Source organism: Chrysochloris asiatica, unplaced genomic scaffold, assembly GCF_000296735.1.
Source record: "Chrysochloris asiatica unplaced genomic scaffold, ChrAsi1.0 scaffold00087, whole genome shotgun sequence".
NCBI classification, from domain to species: domain Eukaryota; kingdom Metazoa; phylum Chordata; class Mammalia; order Afrosoricida; family Chrysochloridae; genus Chrysochloris; species Chrysochloris asiatica.
In genome coordinates, this window is record NW_006408605.1 from 11022997 (window position 1) to 11040700 (window position 17704).

The 17704-nt window shown below is 41.6% G+C and overlaps 2 protein-coding genes across 2 annotated transcripts; both read left to right on the plus strand.

Annotated features, from left to right (window-relative positions):
• The first annotated feature begins 3542 nt into the window (after positions 1-3542).
• On the plus strand, positions 3543-5960 carry LOC102836342 (protocadherin alpha-6-like). The gene has a single exon (XM_006866232.1). It carries the CDS (start codon positions 3546-3548, stop codon positions 5958-5960), a length of 2415 nt encoding a protein of 804 aa, XP_006866294.1. The 5' UTR covers positions 3543-3545.
• A 4099-nt stretch (positions 5961-10059) lies between these two features.
• On the plus strand, positions 10060-12447 carry PCDHA7 (protocadherin alpha 7). Its single transcript, XM_006866233.1, has one exon. The coding sequence runs from the start codon at positions 10060-10062 to the stop codon at positions 12445-12447; it is 2388 nt and encodes a 795-aa protein (XP_006866295.1).
• Positions 12448-17704: the final 5257 nt, after the last annotated feature.

Below are 17704 nucleotides of genomic sequence, written 5' to 3' on the forward strand. Positions count from 1 at the left end.
ACTCTTTGTCCTTGACTAGAATAAACTATTTGAATAAGTGGAATGAAGAAAAATGCAAGATGTTTCTTTGAAGGTCACTATTTTCTTTTTCCATGTTAATTAATTTTACATAAAAGAGTTCAGTAACATTTTATAATTTGATATCTGGAACCAGTAGCAGTTATTATAGGTGTTCCAATGGGATTGGATGACAATCTCAATTTTCTAGAAGTTGCAATGGTAAGACAAATAAAATAATTACGTTTACTTAACTAATTTTTTTTTTTTAAGTTGAGATTCAAATAGACTCTTCACTTAGAACAAAGTTTATGAAATGTAAGGAAACCTGCAACAAACCGATGGAAAGTCCTATCTTTTGTAAAGGTTTTCTCAAGTACTCATGGCCATCTCATGTGTGCAGAGTAGACCTGCTCCATAGAGCTTTCAAGGCTATGACTTTCCCAAAAGACCACTACTCCTGGAGTCCTGGTGTAGTGTTATACAACTGCAAGGTTGGTGGTTCAAAGCCACCAGCTGCTCCTTAGAACCCTGTACAGGGTTGCTATAAGTCAGAGCCGACTTGATGACATTTAACAACTCCTGTCTTCCACTGTGCCTAGTGTGTGTGTGTGTGTGGGGGGTAGGTGGTGGTGTTTCAAGATGCCAACCTTTTTGGGTAGTCAAGCAATTCACCTTTTGCATTACCCAGAATCTCCTGACAGGCATTAACAACATCATCTTTGTGTAAGGAAAGGAATCTTTAAAAAAAAAATTGATTAGCAAAGCAACCTTTTGTTTTCAAAATCACTATGCTAGAAGATCAGTAATAAGGATTACTAAATACACACTGCCATCAAGTTGATTGTGACTCACAGCGATCCTATAAGACAAAGTAGAACTGCTTCATAGGCTTTCCGAGGCTGTAAATCTTTACAGAAGCCTTACTTTTCTCCACAGAGTGGCTGGTGGGTTTGAACCTTTTGATTAGCAGCTTGCCCTACTGAGCCAAATTATTTTAAGACAGAACTTCTGGAAGAAGAGTCTTTTATTTCAACTGTCTATGAGATTTTTTAAAGAGTGTTCAAATTTTGGAGGGAGAGGATCATGGTAAATGGAGAAAATATTGAAGTCGTCAAGGATTTCATTTTACTTGGATCCACAATCAACACTCATGGGAACAGTAATGAAGAAATCAAGCAACATATTGCTTTAGGCAAGTCTGATGCAAATGACTTCGTTAAAGTGTTCAAGAGCAAAGTTGTCACTTTAAGGATTAAGGTCTGCCAGATGCAAGCCATGGTATTTTCAATCACCTCATATGGATGTGAAAGCTGGACTATAAATAAGGAAGACTGGAGAAGAATTGAAGCATCTGAACTGTGATGTTGGCAAAGAATACTGCCAGAAGTACAGCCAGAATGCTCCTTAGAAGTGAGGATGGCGATTTTCATTTCATGTACTTTGGACATGTTATCAGAAAGCAGTAGACCCTGGAAAAGGACATCATGTTTGGAAAAGTCCAGGGTCAAGTGATAAATAGGAAGACCCCTATCATGTGGATCGACATAGTGGCTGCAACAATGGACTCAATAACAATTGTGAGGATGGCCCAGGACCACGCACTGTTTTGTTTTCTTGTACATAGGGTTGCAATGAGTTGGAATCAACTGAATAGCACCTAACAACATTGGTAACTCTAATTTTCTTATTTCAAGGAAGAGTTCAGTTACCTCCAACTGATATTAAGCTTGAATTAAAGGTGAAGTTAACATTTGGGTTTGATTTTGATGGGAAGGTAACTTTTTTATGGGTGAAAATGAGATTAAAAAAAAAACCTTGATCAAAGGATATATTGTGAATAGTAAGCAAATATTTTCTGTACCATAGAATTCATAACGGAGAGAAGTTGAAAATAAAATGGGAGCATTTGACTTAAGATGACACCTTAGATCATCTAGAAGTGATTCTAATGGATTAGACTTTTTAGGTTTACTGCAATGCAAAGAAAGCCATATTCATGAAGATACATATGGTGATATGTGATAAGACAGTCAATATATATACGGATCTGAATATAACAAGTAAGGGAAAAGAGTAATTTAGAAATATGTAAATAACATGGAGAATGAACATTCTCCATTTCCATTAATACATTACCATTAATACAAAATGTAAATTTCAAAAATTTTAATTTGGAGCTGTTATTAATAAATCATTTTCTTAAATAAAACGTTTCTAGAAGTCATCGGCATGAACAGGTTAAATAGAAAGATAGTAGTAGGGGATGGAGATGTAGATTTGAGAATACCTTCAATAAAACTTTGAAAGTGGTTTAGAACATTTTTTAAAGGAAAAGAATGTTGTTGTGCCATCCAGTCAGTTCCGACTCAGAGTGCCCCAGTATAGATTGTAACATTAGAAAATGATATTAAGGAGCAGCTGCAGGATAAAGTGTTGGATCACAAGGTCCGCCGTGCAAACCGATCAATAAGCCGCTTCTCAGAAACCCTATACAGGGTCGCTATGAGTTGGAACGGACTCAGCTGACCTTAACAACAGCAAATGATCAATGGAGTCCTGGTGTGGTGTTATAGGATAAGCACTGGGCTGCTAACTGAAAGGTCGGCAGTTCAAATCCACCGGTCGCTTCTTGGAAACCTTACCCAGGGTCTCTGTGAGTCTGAACCGACTCGATAGCACTTTTACTGGTGAAGCGCTGTGGGCTAATGCGCTGGACTGCAAAGTCGTTTGAGCCACAAGGTTGGTGGTTCAAGCTCACCAGCTGCTCCTTGGAAACCCTATACAGGGTCGCTATGGGTGGTAAACGACTCGACAGCACTTAACAACAACAACATTATATAATATAAGCGCAGAGAACTGAAGAATTGTTGCAATAACATGCACTAAAAATTTCATTTTGCATTATTAAAGTAACAGCAAAGAAAAATGTATTTCACTAATCTATACAATTTTAACTTTTTAATCAAAATATAATTTTAAATTATGTTCTTTTTCCAGAGCAGCATATACTAGTATTTCTTGTGACAGACATGGATATTCATATTTCTTTTCTGCAAAAGTTGGATAGGCTAGTTTACACTTCTAACCCACATGACTAGATTGGAACAATTTAAATTTACTAAACTACCTGATACCATTATTTAAAAATTTTATAGCAAAGTTTCCCTGCTGTGACTCCCTTATCCAACTTAAATTAATAAATCCGGTGGGGTGAAACTGACTCTGCAAATAGCAAACATAAGGAGGGCTTATTGTTAAGTAAGGCAAAAGAAGAAGCTTTTTTTTAGATTAAAATAATTCTATTACTCTATTGCGGGGTTATGCGAATGAGTCTTACTTACTATGTGGAGCCACATGATGTCGCTGTCTACAATGAAATTACCTCTAGCCAATATTCAAAGACCTTTCCTGCTATTGCAGCCTTCTTCCAAGAATGCTGAATGATGGCGGAAGTCGAACTGGATTAATAGACTTCGGATCATACAGTATTTCATCTTTATGCCCACTCAAGACTTCTGAAGGAAAGAAAACAACCGGTATTTGACATGGTTTTTACCCCGAAAGGCAGACTGGGATCCCGGTGCCGGCTGTTTTGGTTTCTATTCCTTATCACTTGGGAGGCGGGGAGCGGCCAGGTCCATTACTCTGTCCCCGAGGAGGCCAAACACGGCACCTTCGTTGGCCGTATCGCTCAGGACCTTGGACTGGAGCTGGCGGAGCTGGTGCCGCGCCTATTCCGGGTGACATCCAAAGACCACAGGGAGCTTCTAGAAGTGAATCTGCAGAACGGCATTTTGTTCGTGAATTCTCGGATCGATCGTGAGGAGCTGTGCGGACGGAGCGCGGTGTGCAGCATCCACCTGGAGGTGATTGTGGACAAGCCGCTGCAGGTTTTCCATGTGGTCGTGGAAGTGAAGGACATTAACGACAACCCGCCTGTGTTCCGGGTAAAGGAACAAAGAGTGCGGATTTACGAATCTAGGCTGCCAGAGTCTATATTTCCACTGGAGGGCGCATCTGATGCTGATGTTGGCTCCAATTCCATTTTAACATATAAACTCACTTCCAGCGAATACTTTGTGCTAGATGTGAAAACAAACAGCGATGACAATAAACAGATAGGACTTGTACTAAGAAAGTCCTTGGACAGAGAGGAAGCACCTGAACACAGCTTATTCTTGACTGCCACTGATGGGGGCAAACCTGAGCTTACGGGTTCTGTTCAATTGCTGGTCGCCGTGCTGGATGTGAACGATAATGCTCCCAGTTTCGAACAGTCTGAATACGAAGTAAGAATATTTGAAAATGCTGACAACGGAACAGTAGTTATCAGACTTAATGCTTCTGATCTGGATGAAGGTGTGAACAAGAAAATTTCGTACTCGTTTAATAGTCTTGTTTCACCCGAGGTTTTTGCCCGGTTTAGCATGGACCCAAATACAGGAGAAATCATCATTCAAGGGAATTTGGATTTCGAGCAAATAAATTTATATAAAATCCGCGTTGATGCTACGGACAAAGGTCACCCACCAATGGCAGGTCATTGCACCGTTGTGGTGAAAGTTTTGGATAAAAATGATAATGCCCCTCAGATTGAATTAACTTCTGTGTCCTCACCAGTCCGAGAGGATGCTCAAATCGGTACAGTCATTGCCCTAATCAGAGTGTCCGACCTGGACTCTGGTGCCAATGGGCAGGTGATTTGCTTTCTGACGCCACATGTTCCATTCAAACTTCAGTCAACATTCAAAAATTATTATTCTTTGGTGTTAAATAGTGTCTTGGACCGTGAAAATATGTCAGTTTATGAGCTGATGGTGACGGCGCGAGACGGGGGAGCTCCTTCTCTATCGGCCACAGCCAGCTTGTCCGTGGAGGTGGCCGACGTGAACGACAACACGCCCACGTTCCCACAGCCCGAGTACATGGTGTTTGTGAAGGAGAACAACCCTCCAGGCAGCCACATCTTCACGGTGTCGGCGCGCGACGCGGACGCGCAGGAGAACGCGCTGGTGTCCTACTCGCTGGTGGAGCGGCGGGTGGGCGAGCGCACACTGTCCAGCTACGTGTCAGTACACGCCGAGAGCGGCAAGGTGTACGCGCTGCAGCCACTGGACCACGAGGAGCTCGAGCTGCTACAATTCCAGGTGAGCGCGCGCGACGCGGGCTTCCCGCCTCTGGGCAGCAATGTGACTCTGCAGGTGTTCGTACTGGATGAGAATGACAACGCGCCGGCGCTGCTGCCGCTTGGGTCTGGTGGCAGGGGCGATGCAGTGAGCGAGCTGGTGCCTTGGACGGTGGGCGCGGGTCACGTGGTGGCGAAGGTTCGAGCTGTGGACGCGGACTCGGGTTACAACGCGTGGCTGTCGTATGAGTTGCAGCCGGCGGCGGGCGGTGCACGCAGCCCGTTTCGCGTGGGTCTGTACACCGGCGAGGTGAGCACGACGCGTGCTCTGGAAGAGACGGATGCGCCGCGCCAGCGCCTGCTGGTGCTGGTGAAAGACCATGGAGAACCGCCCATGGCGGCCACGGCCACAGTACTGGTGTCGCTGGTAGAGAGCGGCCAGGCTCTGAAGACGTCATCGCTGGCGTCGTTGGGTACCGGGGGCCGGGAGGCAGCGCTGGTGGATGTCAACGTATATCTGATCATTGCCATCTGTGCGGTGTCCAGCTTGTTGGTGATCACGCTGTTGCTGTACACGGCGCTGCGGTGCTCGGCGCCACCCCCAGAGGGCGCTTGCGGGCCGGGGAAGCCCATGCTGGTGTGCTCCAGTGCGGTGGGGAGTTGGTCATACTCACAGCAGAGGAGGCAGAGGGTGTGCTCTGGGGAAGGACCCAAGACTGACCTTATGGCCTTCAGCCCCAGCCTTCCGCCCTGTCCTGTAGCAGCGGATGTGGGCGAACATCAGGATTTAAAGGAGGATCGTTGTGCCAGAGTAAGTCTGAATTTTCATGATTAACAAGTACCATTTACAATTTTCACCGTTTTATCTCCTAGGTCTATTTTCTCCTATTAATATTTTTAGGATATTTGTAACTTGAAGTGGGTTCAGACTAACCACATCTACACCTCACTCTCAAACTTTCCTTTCGTAAGTGTATTTTCCTTTTGTTATATAAGTTTTATTGCCATGTTGCTGTTAAATGCCATCCAGTCAGTTCCGACTCATAGTGAGTCACAGCGATCCTGTATAAGGTTTCCAAGGAGCAGCTAGTGGGTTTGAACCAACAATCTTGCCTTTAGCAGTCCATTGCTTATCCGACAGGCTACACCAAGACTCCATAGGTAGATTTTTTTCCCCAGAGTAATAAACTCAACTTTTATTTCTTTCTACTTCTGTTTGGTTTTTCTTTTATTCCATTTGAAGTTCAAAAGGGTTAGTTTGCATTTGTTTTTGTTGTTATTAAGTGTCATGAGTCTGGTTTTGACTCATACCTACCCTGTATAGAGTTTTCCAGGAGTGGCTGGTGGGTTTAAACCGCTGACCTTGGGCTTAGCACTCCAGTGCTTATCTTACAATGTCATACCAGGACACAATAGTAATTTAGTGTTGTGAGTTCTGACGTCATCCTTTCTTATTAAATTCCACCCTACCAATTTTATTCTATTTAACATTGGATAGATTTCTTAACGTGTCGTTTGCCAGTTTCCCACTTTTAAAGTTGAAATGATAAATGGCAGTACCAAAGTTTGGTTTGGACTCCTGGTGTAGGGTTGTAGGGTAAGCATTGGACTGCAAACCACAAGGTTGGTAGTTCAAGCTCAACCAGCTGATCCTTGGAAATCCTGTACAGGGTCACTGAGTTGCAACAGAATCAACAGTCTTGGTGTGGTGCTATAGAATAAGCACTGGACTGTTAACTTCAAGGTCAAGCTCACTAGCCCTCCATTATTATGAAAAGGAAAAAGAAAATCTGAAACATAAGAAAAATATCATTATAACTTCCATGCTGCTTTATTTTAAATAAAGATTTGTTGTCTATGTTGTTGTGAAGAGCCATTGAGTCAGTTCCAACCCACAGTGACCCTGTATAGGATTTCTGAGGAGCAGCTGGTGAGCTTGAACTGCAACCTTACAGTTCAAACAGCTCTGCAGTCTGGCACATTAACCCACAGTGCCACACCAGGACTCCTTGTTATCTGTAGGGAGACCATAATTACCTAGTTAATTCTAAATATCTCAGAATTTTAATGGCATGTGTTAGATTGAAAAAGCTGATTTAAAATAAGTTAAATTAGTTGAAGTTGAAGTTAAACTGATGATTTTGGCAGTTGGAAGGGTTTTTGAATTTGGACAAAAAATATTTTAGCTGCACCATAATGTTTTTCTGAAGGTGACTAATTTTTTATATTGGGCATATTTCTTAGGAAAAATTAGACTACCTTAGTCTAAATGCTGTATTTTCTTACATTTAGGACTTGCCCAAGGTCCACCAGATGCCTAAGTTTGGGTTTGGGCTCCCCTGTTTTTTTTTATTTTTTTTATTTTTAATTCTTGAAACAGTGGAAGCCATATCTGTTTGTTTTCCCCCCAAATTAAGTGAGTACACAATAATTTTTAAACATGTACTTAAAAGTCACAATGTTCTAATAAATAAAATATGTAAAACAAAGTACTAATCAATAAAGCATGTGAAAGTTGGATAGTGAGTAAGGAAGACCATAGAAGAATTGATGCATTTGAGTTATGGTGCTGGAGGAGAATATTGAAAGTACCATGGACTGCCAAAAGAACAAACAAATCTGTGTTGGGAAGAAATACAGTCAGAGTGCTCCTTGGAAACCAGGATGGCCAGACTTTGTCTCTCATACTTTGGACATATTGTCAGGAGAAACCAGTCACTGGAGAAGGATATCATGTGTGGTAAAGTGGAGGGGTCAGAGAAAAAGAGGAAGACCCCCAACGAGATGGATTGGCACAGTGGCAGCATCAATGGGCTTAAGCATAGCAGTGATTTTGAGGTTAGGCCAGGATTGGATAGTGTTTCGTTCTGTTGTGCATAGGGTCAGTACTGACTCAATGGCACCTAACATCATCAACATAACATCAATCAATAAAAGGCACTATTTCTAAAGGAAGTGATACCTAACTTTAAAAAAAAAAAAATTTTTTTTTTAGGAAGTAGAAAAAAACCATAGGTATCACTCGAGTTAATCTTTAAAAATAGCTTTTAAATGAAACTCTTAAGAATTTGATGCTGTGCCAGCAATCATCAAATCAAAAAGTCCTTGACTTCAAGAAGTTTATATATAAAGAATGTATATCATATATAAATATTACCCTAATGAAAGACAGAATATTACAAGAGGTACAAGAAAAGTATGATTGGAACTAAAGGGAAACTTTCTTTTGGTGAAGGAGTCCTTCAACAGTCATTATAATTATATTTTTAGTGCTTTTTAAATGGAAAACTTTACTTTGAGAAAATATTGGAGAAAAGCTGGGAAAGTGACAACTTAAGTATGACTACACAGAAAATCCCAAGTATGCCTAGAAACACTTTGGTGAAAACACAGGAGATATTATGAGATAAAACAGGGGAACTAATATGAGACAATCTCTTGGCTAACTTTGAATTTGATTAAGAAAATTGACTCTCTTCGAAAGTCACTTGAAGGCTATCAATATAAGTATGAAGCTTGTGTTGTGATGGTGGTGGTTATGTGCGGTGGAGTCGACCCTGACTCATTGAGACCTTTACAGGAACAGAAAGCCTCATCTTTCTCCCGTGTGGAACATCTGGTAGTTTCGAACTGCTGACCTTGCGGTTTGCAGCCTGATTTGTAACCAATACGCTACCAGAGCTCCTTTGATGCTAATAAAGAAAGGTTGTTTTTCAAGGTTATGGCTGCACTGGTTAAATGAAGGATGAATGAAATTGGAATCAAGTAGCATAGAATGATGAATGAAATTGGAATGACACAATGAAAAGCTACTGGCATAATCAAATAGAGCAACAATTATTGCAAACTCCATTAAAGCAGATAACAAACTTGGGGAGCATGAGAATTCAGATTATTTTACTTGTAGTTGGAAATCAGGGAGTAGAGTGCACAAGAAAATTTGCTTTGCTAAGTAGACCTATAAAGGTTTAAATACCCCACTCTTGATTAAAGATAAATACTAAGTATGACAGATGAGCACCAAAATATATCTAATGACGTAACATATTACAACCCAAAAAATCTAAATTATATTGAGACTGTAAAAACAGAGAGGTATTAATAAAACATGAGGCCTATAAAGGCAGGAACGAGTAAATGGATATAGATATAGGAACTTTACTGATTCATGAAACAGGATTTATATATATGAGTAGATAAAATATTTGCTCCTCACAAAATTTACTTAATACAAATTCTTACTTCTTCAAAAATTCAAACACCTTGAATTGTTCTGTTTACTGAAGAAATATATCTGAATTAGTTGTTTATATTCCTTCCTTTCTTAAAAATAAATTTATTTTCCATTAGTAGATTTTTGAGATCCAGGGTCCCTGTAGGTAAGAAACCAAGAAGTTTTCCGAGAATAATAAATTAAGGAATGTTGAGAGTTTTCTGAACTCTCGCACAAAGGAATAAAGAACTTAGGATTGTTGGAAAATTTCCCTTTATTGCCAATTTGGTTTCTATCTTTATTTTTAAATTATGAAAATAAAATGGTTGTTTTCAAGGTTACAATTATGGTCACATTAAACACTTGAAATTAATCAGCCCCCTGAGAATGTCTTCTGAAAACCTGAGAAATATTGCTCTACGCTTTACTATCAATAAAGAAAAAATTCAGAGGTTGAAATAAAACATTGCATTTTAATGGTGTGAAGTTAATTTTGTAACTTGAACTTACTATTTGGGCCAGATGATGTCGCCCTTCACCGCGAGATTCCCCATATTCAAGACAAAAAAACCCCCGAACTCATCCATTTTCCCACTGAAAAGACGATCCACTGTCTTTCACTTTCCGGATGCTGAACAATGAAGAGCACATCAGGATAAGACAATTTCCCTAAATCTGTAGACAAGTTTCGATTATTAGGTTAAAGCAGCAAGAATCTGAAATGGTGTATCCGGGTCCAGGCGACCCAGGAGCAGGGCGTGTACTGCTGTTTTATGTAATTCTCGCAGCCTGGGAGGCAGGGAGCGGCCAGATCCATTACTCGGTTCTGGAGGAAGCCAAACACGGTACCTTCGTGGGCCGCATCGCGCAGGACCTGGGGCTGGAGCTGGCGGAGCTGGTGCCTCGCCTGTTCCGGTTGGCGTCCAAAGACAGCCTAGAGCTTCTGGAGGTGAATCTGCAGAACGGCATTTTGTTTGTGAATTCTCGCATCGACCGCGAGGAGCTGTGCGGTCGGAGCGCGGTGTGCAGCATCCACCTGGAGGTGATTGTGGACAAACCACTGCAGGTTTTCCATGTAGAGGTGGAGGTGAAGGACATTAACGACAATCCGCCGGTGTTCCCAGCGACACAAAAGAATCTGTTTATCGCAGAATCCAGGCCACTTGACTCTCGGTTTCCGCTAGAGGGCGCGTCGGATGCAGACATAGGAGCCAACGCTCTGCTGATTTACAGATTGAGGCCCAATGAGTATTTCTCACTGGACGTACCAATAAATGAGGAACAGGTAAAACCGCTTGGACTTGTATTACAGAAACCTTTAGACAGAGAAAGCGCTCCAGAGCTTTATTTAGTGCTCACGGCCACTGATGGGGGCAAACCAGAGTTGACTGGAACTGTTCAGTTACTCATCACAGTGCTTGATGCCAATGACAACGCCCCAGTTTTTGATAGAACACTCTATAGAGTGAAATTACCAGAAAATGTTTCTAATGGAACGTTGGTAGTTAAACTAAATGCCTCAGATTTAGATGAAGGATTGAATGGGGATATTATTTACTCATTCTCTAGTGATGTTTCTCCTGATATAAAATCCAAGTTCCATATAGATCCTATAACCGGGGAAATTACAGTAATAGGACATATTGATTTTGAAGAAAGTAAAACCTACAAAGTTCGAGTACAGGCTACCGATAAAGGCTTCTTACCGCTGTCTGGCCATTCTACAGTTCTGGTGGATGTAGTGGATGCTAATGACAATGCTCCAGAGTTGACCATCACATCTTTGTCCCTTCCTATCTCAGAAGACGCTCCCCCAGGAACAGTCATCACCTTGGTTAGTGTGTATGACCGCGATTCTGGAGTCAATGGGCAAGTGACGAGCACCTTGACACCAAATGTCCCCTTCAAGTTGGTGTCCACCTTCAAAAATTACTACTCACTAGTCCTGGAAAACTCCTTGGACCGCGAAAGTGTGTCAGCCTATGATCTGGTGGTAACAGCACGGGACCGAGGCTCACCTTCTCTGTCAGCCACTGTTAGTGTGTCGGTGGAGGTGGCCGACGTGAACGACAACGCGCCCACGTTCCCACAACCCGAGTACACGGTGTTTGTTAAGGAGAACAACCCTCCAGGCAGCCACATCTTCACTGTGTCGGCACGCGACGCGGACGCGCAGGAGAACGCGCTGGTGTCCTACTCGCTGGTGGAGCGGCGGGTGGGCGAGCGCGCGCTGTCGAGCTACGTGTCAGTACACGCCGAGAGCGGCAAGGTGTACGCGCTGCAGCCGCTGGACCACGAGGAGCTGGAGCTGCTGCAGTTCCAGGTGAGCGCGCGCGATGCGGGCTTCCCGCCTATGGGCAGCAACGTGACTCTGCAGGTGTTTGTGCTGGATGAGAACGACAATGCGCCGGTGCTGCTGCCGCCTGGGTCTGGTGGCGCGGGTGTTTCGGGGAGCGAGCTGGTGCCGCGGTCGGTGGGTGCGGGCCACGTGGTGGCGAAGGTTCGCGCTGTGGACGCGGACTCGGGCTACAACGCGTGGCTGTCGTATGAGCTGCAGCTGACGGCGGGCGGTGTTCGAAGTCCGTTCCGCGTGGGTCTGTACACAGGCGAGGTGAGCACTACGCGCGCTTTGGATGAGGCAGATGCACCGCGCCAGCGCCTGTTGGTGCTGGTCAAGGATCACGGCGAGCCGCCTCTGGCGGCCACGGCCACCATTCTTGTGTCGCTGGTGGAGAACAATCAGGTGCTGAAGACGTCGTCGCGGGTGTCGTCTGGAGCTGTGGGCCCAGAGACGGCGCTGGTGGATGTCAACGTGTATCTAATCATTGCCATCTGCGCAGTGTCCAGCCTGTTGGTGCTTACGTTTATGCTGTACACAGCGCTGCGGTGCTCGGCATCGCCCCCAGAGGGTGCGCACGGGCCGGGGAAGGCCACGCTGGTGTGCTCCAGTGCGGTAGGGAGCTGGTCTTACTCGCAGCAGAGACGACAGAGGGTGTGCTCTGGGGAGGGGCAACCCAAGACCGACCTCATGGCCTTCAGTCCTTGCTTACCTCAGGGTCCCAGCTCTCCAGGCAACGTGAGTCTAAAACAATCTTATTTTCAACATTAAAAAAGAATCTTAAACTAATCTACTTAAACATTTTTCCCATTCTTTCATTTTTAAGTTAGAGTTTTGTATAAATTCTGATTTTTAGTTTAATGCTCTATTTATGCTAACATATTATTTAAAATCACATTCATGTTATATTCATTTTATGTTTGGGAGCATATTATTCACTAGATCAAAATCAGAGATTTATATTGGTGCCTTCCACTTTTGGATGACATTTTTGCTGATTGGAATAGTGGATTTTCTTTCCATTACATAGTCAATTTGAAAAAATTAAATGCTATCTTTACACATTTTAAGAAGCTCTGGTGGAGCACTGATAATCGCAGTTCGTGTCTACCAGACTTGGCAGTAGGCTTCCATAAAGATTATTGTTAGATGCCCTCAAGTCGGCTCTAACTCATAGCCACCATTTCATGCACAATGAAATGAAATGGTCCTGCGTCATCCTTATAATAATTGTTATGTTTGAGCCCATTACTGTAGCCACTGTGTCAATTCATCTCATTAGGGGTCTTTCTCTTTTTCACTGACCCTCTACTTCACTAAGCATGATGTCCTTTTCCACTGACTGGTCCTCCTGATAACATGCTCCTAAGGAAAATTCTGAAGAGCAGAGATGTCAGCTTGAGGACTAAGGTGCGCCTGACCCAGGCCAAGGTGTTTTCAATAGCCTCATATGGATGCGAAAGCTGCACAGTGAATAAGGAAGATCGTAGAAGAATTGATGCCTTTGAGTTGTGGTATTGGAGGAGAATACTAAAAGTGCCATGGACTGCCAAAAGAACCAATAGATCTGTTTTGGAAGAAGTGCAGCCAGAGTGTTCCTTGGAGGCCAGGATGGCTAAGCTTCGTCTCTCATACTTTGGACATATTGTCAGGAGGAAACAGTCGCTGGAGAAGGATGTCATGCTGGGTAAGGTGGAGGGTCAGAGAAAAAGAGGAAGACCCCTAAGGAGATGGATTGGCCAGGTGGCATCATTGATGGACTCAAGTGTGACAGCGGTAGTGAGGTTAGCCCAGGATCGGACATTGTTTTGTTCTGCTGTGCATGGGGTCACTATGAGTCGGTTCTGACTTGATGGCACCTGACAACAACAAGGAAAATTCTGGCTCTACTTCTTCCAAGACAGATTTGTTTGTTCTTCTGGCAGTCCATAGTATTCTTTACCAACACCATAATTCAATAGCATCAATTCTTCTCCAGGCTTTTTTATTCGTTGTCCAACTTTCACATGCATATGAAGCTATTGAAAATATCAAGGCTTAGGTCAAGTACACCTTAGTCCTCAAATTGACATCTCTGCTCTTTAACACCTTAAAGAGATCTTTTACAGGTCCTTATAGTTCTTCTTGACTCTTACTTCCGGGAGCACTGATTGTGGATTCATGTAAAATGAAATCTTGGACAACTTCAATCTTTTAAAAAATTGTTATGATGTTGCTTATTGGTCCAGTTGTGAGGATTTTGTTTTCTTTTGCTAAGGTATAATCTGAACTGGAGGCTGTATTCTTTGATCTTCATCAGCAAGTTTCTTAAGTCCTCTTTGCTTTCAGCAAGCAAGGTTGTATTATTCACAACCTTGAATTTTGTTGAAAGTTGTAAGTGGCCTTTCTCAACGCTAATGTTGAGTTCTTCTGCATATAGTCCAATTTCTCAGATTATTTATATAGATTGAATAAATATGGTGAAAATTTATAACCCTTTCCTAATTTTAAGCACACAGTATCACCTTGTTCTTTTTGATCAACTACCTCTTGGTCTATGTGCAGGTTCTTCATGAGCACAATTAAGTGTTCTGAAATTCCCACTCTTTGAAATTTTATACATAGTTTGCTGTGATTCACATAGTTGAATGCCCTTGCATAGCCAATAAAACACAAGTAATCATCTTTCTGATATTCTCTGCTCTTAGCCAAGATCCTTCTGACGTCAGCAATGATATCCCTTGTTCTGGTGTGGAAAAGTAGGATCAGCATTGGACTGTGAACCACAAGGTTGACAGTTCAAACCCACAAGTTGCTCCTCGAAAACCCTATATAGGGTCACTATGAGTTTTACTCGATGGACTTACCAGTTACAACATCAATATGTCCTCTTTGAATTCAGCTTCAATTTCTAGCAGTTATCTATTGATGTAGTGCTGCAACCATTTTTAAATGCTCTTTAGCAAAATTTTACTTGTGTGTGATATTAATGATATTGTTCAATAATTTCAGCATTCTGTAGGGTCATCTTACTTTGGAAGGGGCACAAATATGGATCTCTTTCCATAGGTAGCTATCTTCTAAATTTCTTGGCATAAACGAATGAGTACCATAAGCATTGCATCAGTTTGTTAAAACATTTCAATTATTTTTTTGTCTAATCAGACCCTTATTTTTCGCTAATGCCTTCAGTGCAGCTTGGACTTTTTCCTTTAACACCTTGGGCTCATGAAATGGTTGACTATCAATCAATTATATTTTTTGTTTCTAAAGTCAGGGATACACTCAAGGTCACATTTGGGCTCTTGTTAATTTTCTTCAAATTCAATCTGAATATGCATATGAGCAATTGATGGTCTGTTCAACGGTCAGCCTTTGGCTTTGTTTTGGCTGGTGGTATTGAGCTTCTCCATTGACTCTTTCGGTAGATGTAGTCAATTTTATTCTAGTCTCTTTCATCTGTTGAGGTCCATGCATATAATTACCTTTGATATTATATAGATATTATGTTATCACAAACAGTATTATAGTTCAACATAGATCTTGATCTATACCTTCTGAGGATGAATGCAATACCTTTCATCTTTATTATTTCCAGCATAGTAATCCATATGATTGTCCAATTCAAAATGGCTAATACCTGTCAATTTCAGATCATTAATGCTTAGGATAGAGTCCTGGTGTGGCGCTATAAGGTAAACACTAGACTGCTAACCATAAGGTCAGCAGTTCAAACCTGCCAACTGCTCCTCAGAAACCCTATACAGGGTTGCTATAAGTCAGAATCAACTCAATGGTATTTAACAATGACAACAACACCTAGGATATCAATTTATATGCATTCCATTTCATTATGTATGACTTCCAATTTTCATAGATTTTTACTTTGTACATTCCACCAATTGAAATATCCATATGCCTATAAGAAGACCAGCAAATACCATTATTATTCATATTTATGCACTAACCACTTAAGTCCATGATGATGAAATTGGTGTGGCATTATAGGATAAGCACTGGACTCCTAACCACAAGGTTTGTAGCTCAAACCCAATACCTGCTTCTTGGAAACCTTATGGTAAGCTGTTATGTGCTGTCAAGTCAGCTTTGACTCATAGTGATTCTGTATAGGGTTTCCAAGGAGCAGCTGGTGGGTTTGAACTGCTGACCTGGTATTTTGTAGTCCAGTGCTGATTCTATAGTACTATACAGAAACCATGGAAACCTTATACAGGATTGTTATGTTTCAGAACTGACTCAACAGCAGTTAACAACAAAAAACAACTTCTTCAGTCTGAAACTAGTCAAACATCCAATCAAAATGAATTGATAATTACTCATGATTAGAACATGAATGTTGGAAACAAAGAGGAACGATCAGTAGTTAGAAAATATGGCCTTGGTGATAGAAATGCTGCTGGATATCACATAATAGAATTTTGCTAGACCAATGACTTACACATTGCAAATACATTGTTTTCAACAATATAAAGAACAACTATATACATTGACCTTGCCAGAAAAAATACACAAGAATCAAATTGACTACATCTGTTAGAAGAGATGACGGAGAAGTTGAATATCATAAGCCAAAACAAGGCCAGGGGCTGACTATGAAACAAACCATCAATTGCTAATGTGCAGGTTCAAGCTGGGAGGAGTCCTGATGCGGTGCTGTGGATTAATGAGCTGGACTGCAAAGTCAGTTTGAACAGCAAAGTCAACAGTTCAAGCTCACCAGCTGTTCCTTGGAAATCCTATGGATTGGAACCGACTCAATGGCACTTCACAAGGTTCAAGCTGAAGCCGAAGAAAATTAAAATAAGTCCATAATTGTGAAAACATGACCTTAAGTATTGTTGTTAAGTACTGTTGAGTCTGTTCTGATCTATAGCAACCCTGTATAGGGTTTCCAAGGATTGGCTGGTGAGTTTGAACTGGTGATCTTGTGGCTCAAACTGACCTTGAGGTCTAGTGCTTTATCCCACAGTGCCACATTGTTCCCCCTTAATTTAGAGGCCATCTCAGGAACAGATTTGATGCCTTAGACACTAATGACTTAAGACCAGATCAGTTATGGGATGACATCAAGAATACCAGATATGGAGAAAGAAAAAGATCACTAAAAAGACAGGAAAGAAAGAAAAGACCAAAATAGATATCAGAAGAAACTTTCTCTTGAACATAGAGACTCTAAAATGACTGGAAGAAATGTTGAAATTTAAAAGAACTGAACAGGAAATTTCAAAGGGTAACTAAAGAAGACAAAGTAAAATATTATAATGAAATGTACAAAGTTAGAAAACGAAAAGCATTTCTCAAACAGAAAGAACTGAAGAAAAAACTCAAGCACTTCTGCTGCAGTATTGAAGGATTCTATGGGCAAAATGTTGAATGGTACAGGAAGTATCAAAAGAAGAAGAAAGGAATTCACAGAGTCACTGTATCAAAAGAATTAGTCGATCTTCAGTCATTTCAAGAGGTGCCACATGATCAAGAACCCATGGTATTGAAGGAAGAAGTCCAGACTGAATTGAAGGCATTAGCACAAAACAAGACTTTAGGAATTGATGGAATACTAATTAAAATTGTTCAACAAACTGATGCAATGCTGGAAGCCCTCACTTGTCTATGCCAAGAAATTTGGTTACCTGGCCAACTAATTGGAAAAGATCCACATTTGTGGCCATTCCAAAGAAAGGTGACCCAATGGAATGTGGAAATCACCAAACAATATCATTAATATGACACACAAATAAAATTTTGCTGAAGATAATTCAAAAACATTACAACAGTACTGCCAGAAAATCAAGCTGGATTCAGAAGAGGACGTGGAACTAGGGATATCATTGCTGATGTCAGATGGATTTTGGCCGAAAACAGAGGATACCAGAAAGATGTTTACTTGTACTTTATTTACTGTGCAGAAACATTCGATTGTGTGGATCATAACAAACTATGGATAACATTGCAAAGAGTGGTTATTCAGAACACTTAATTGTGGATATATAACCCACTACTATTAACTTGTGGTATGCAAGATGACACA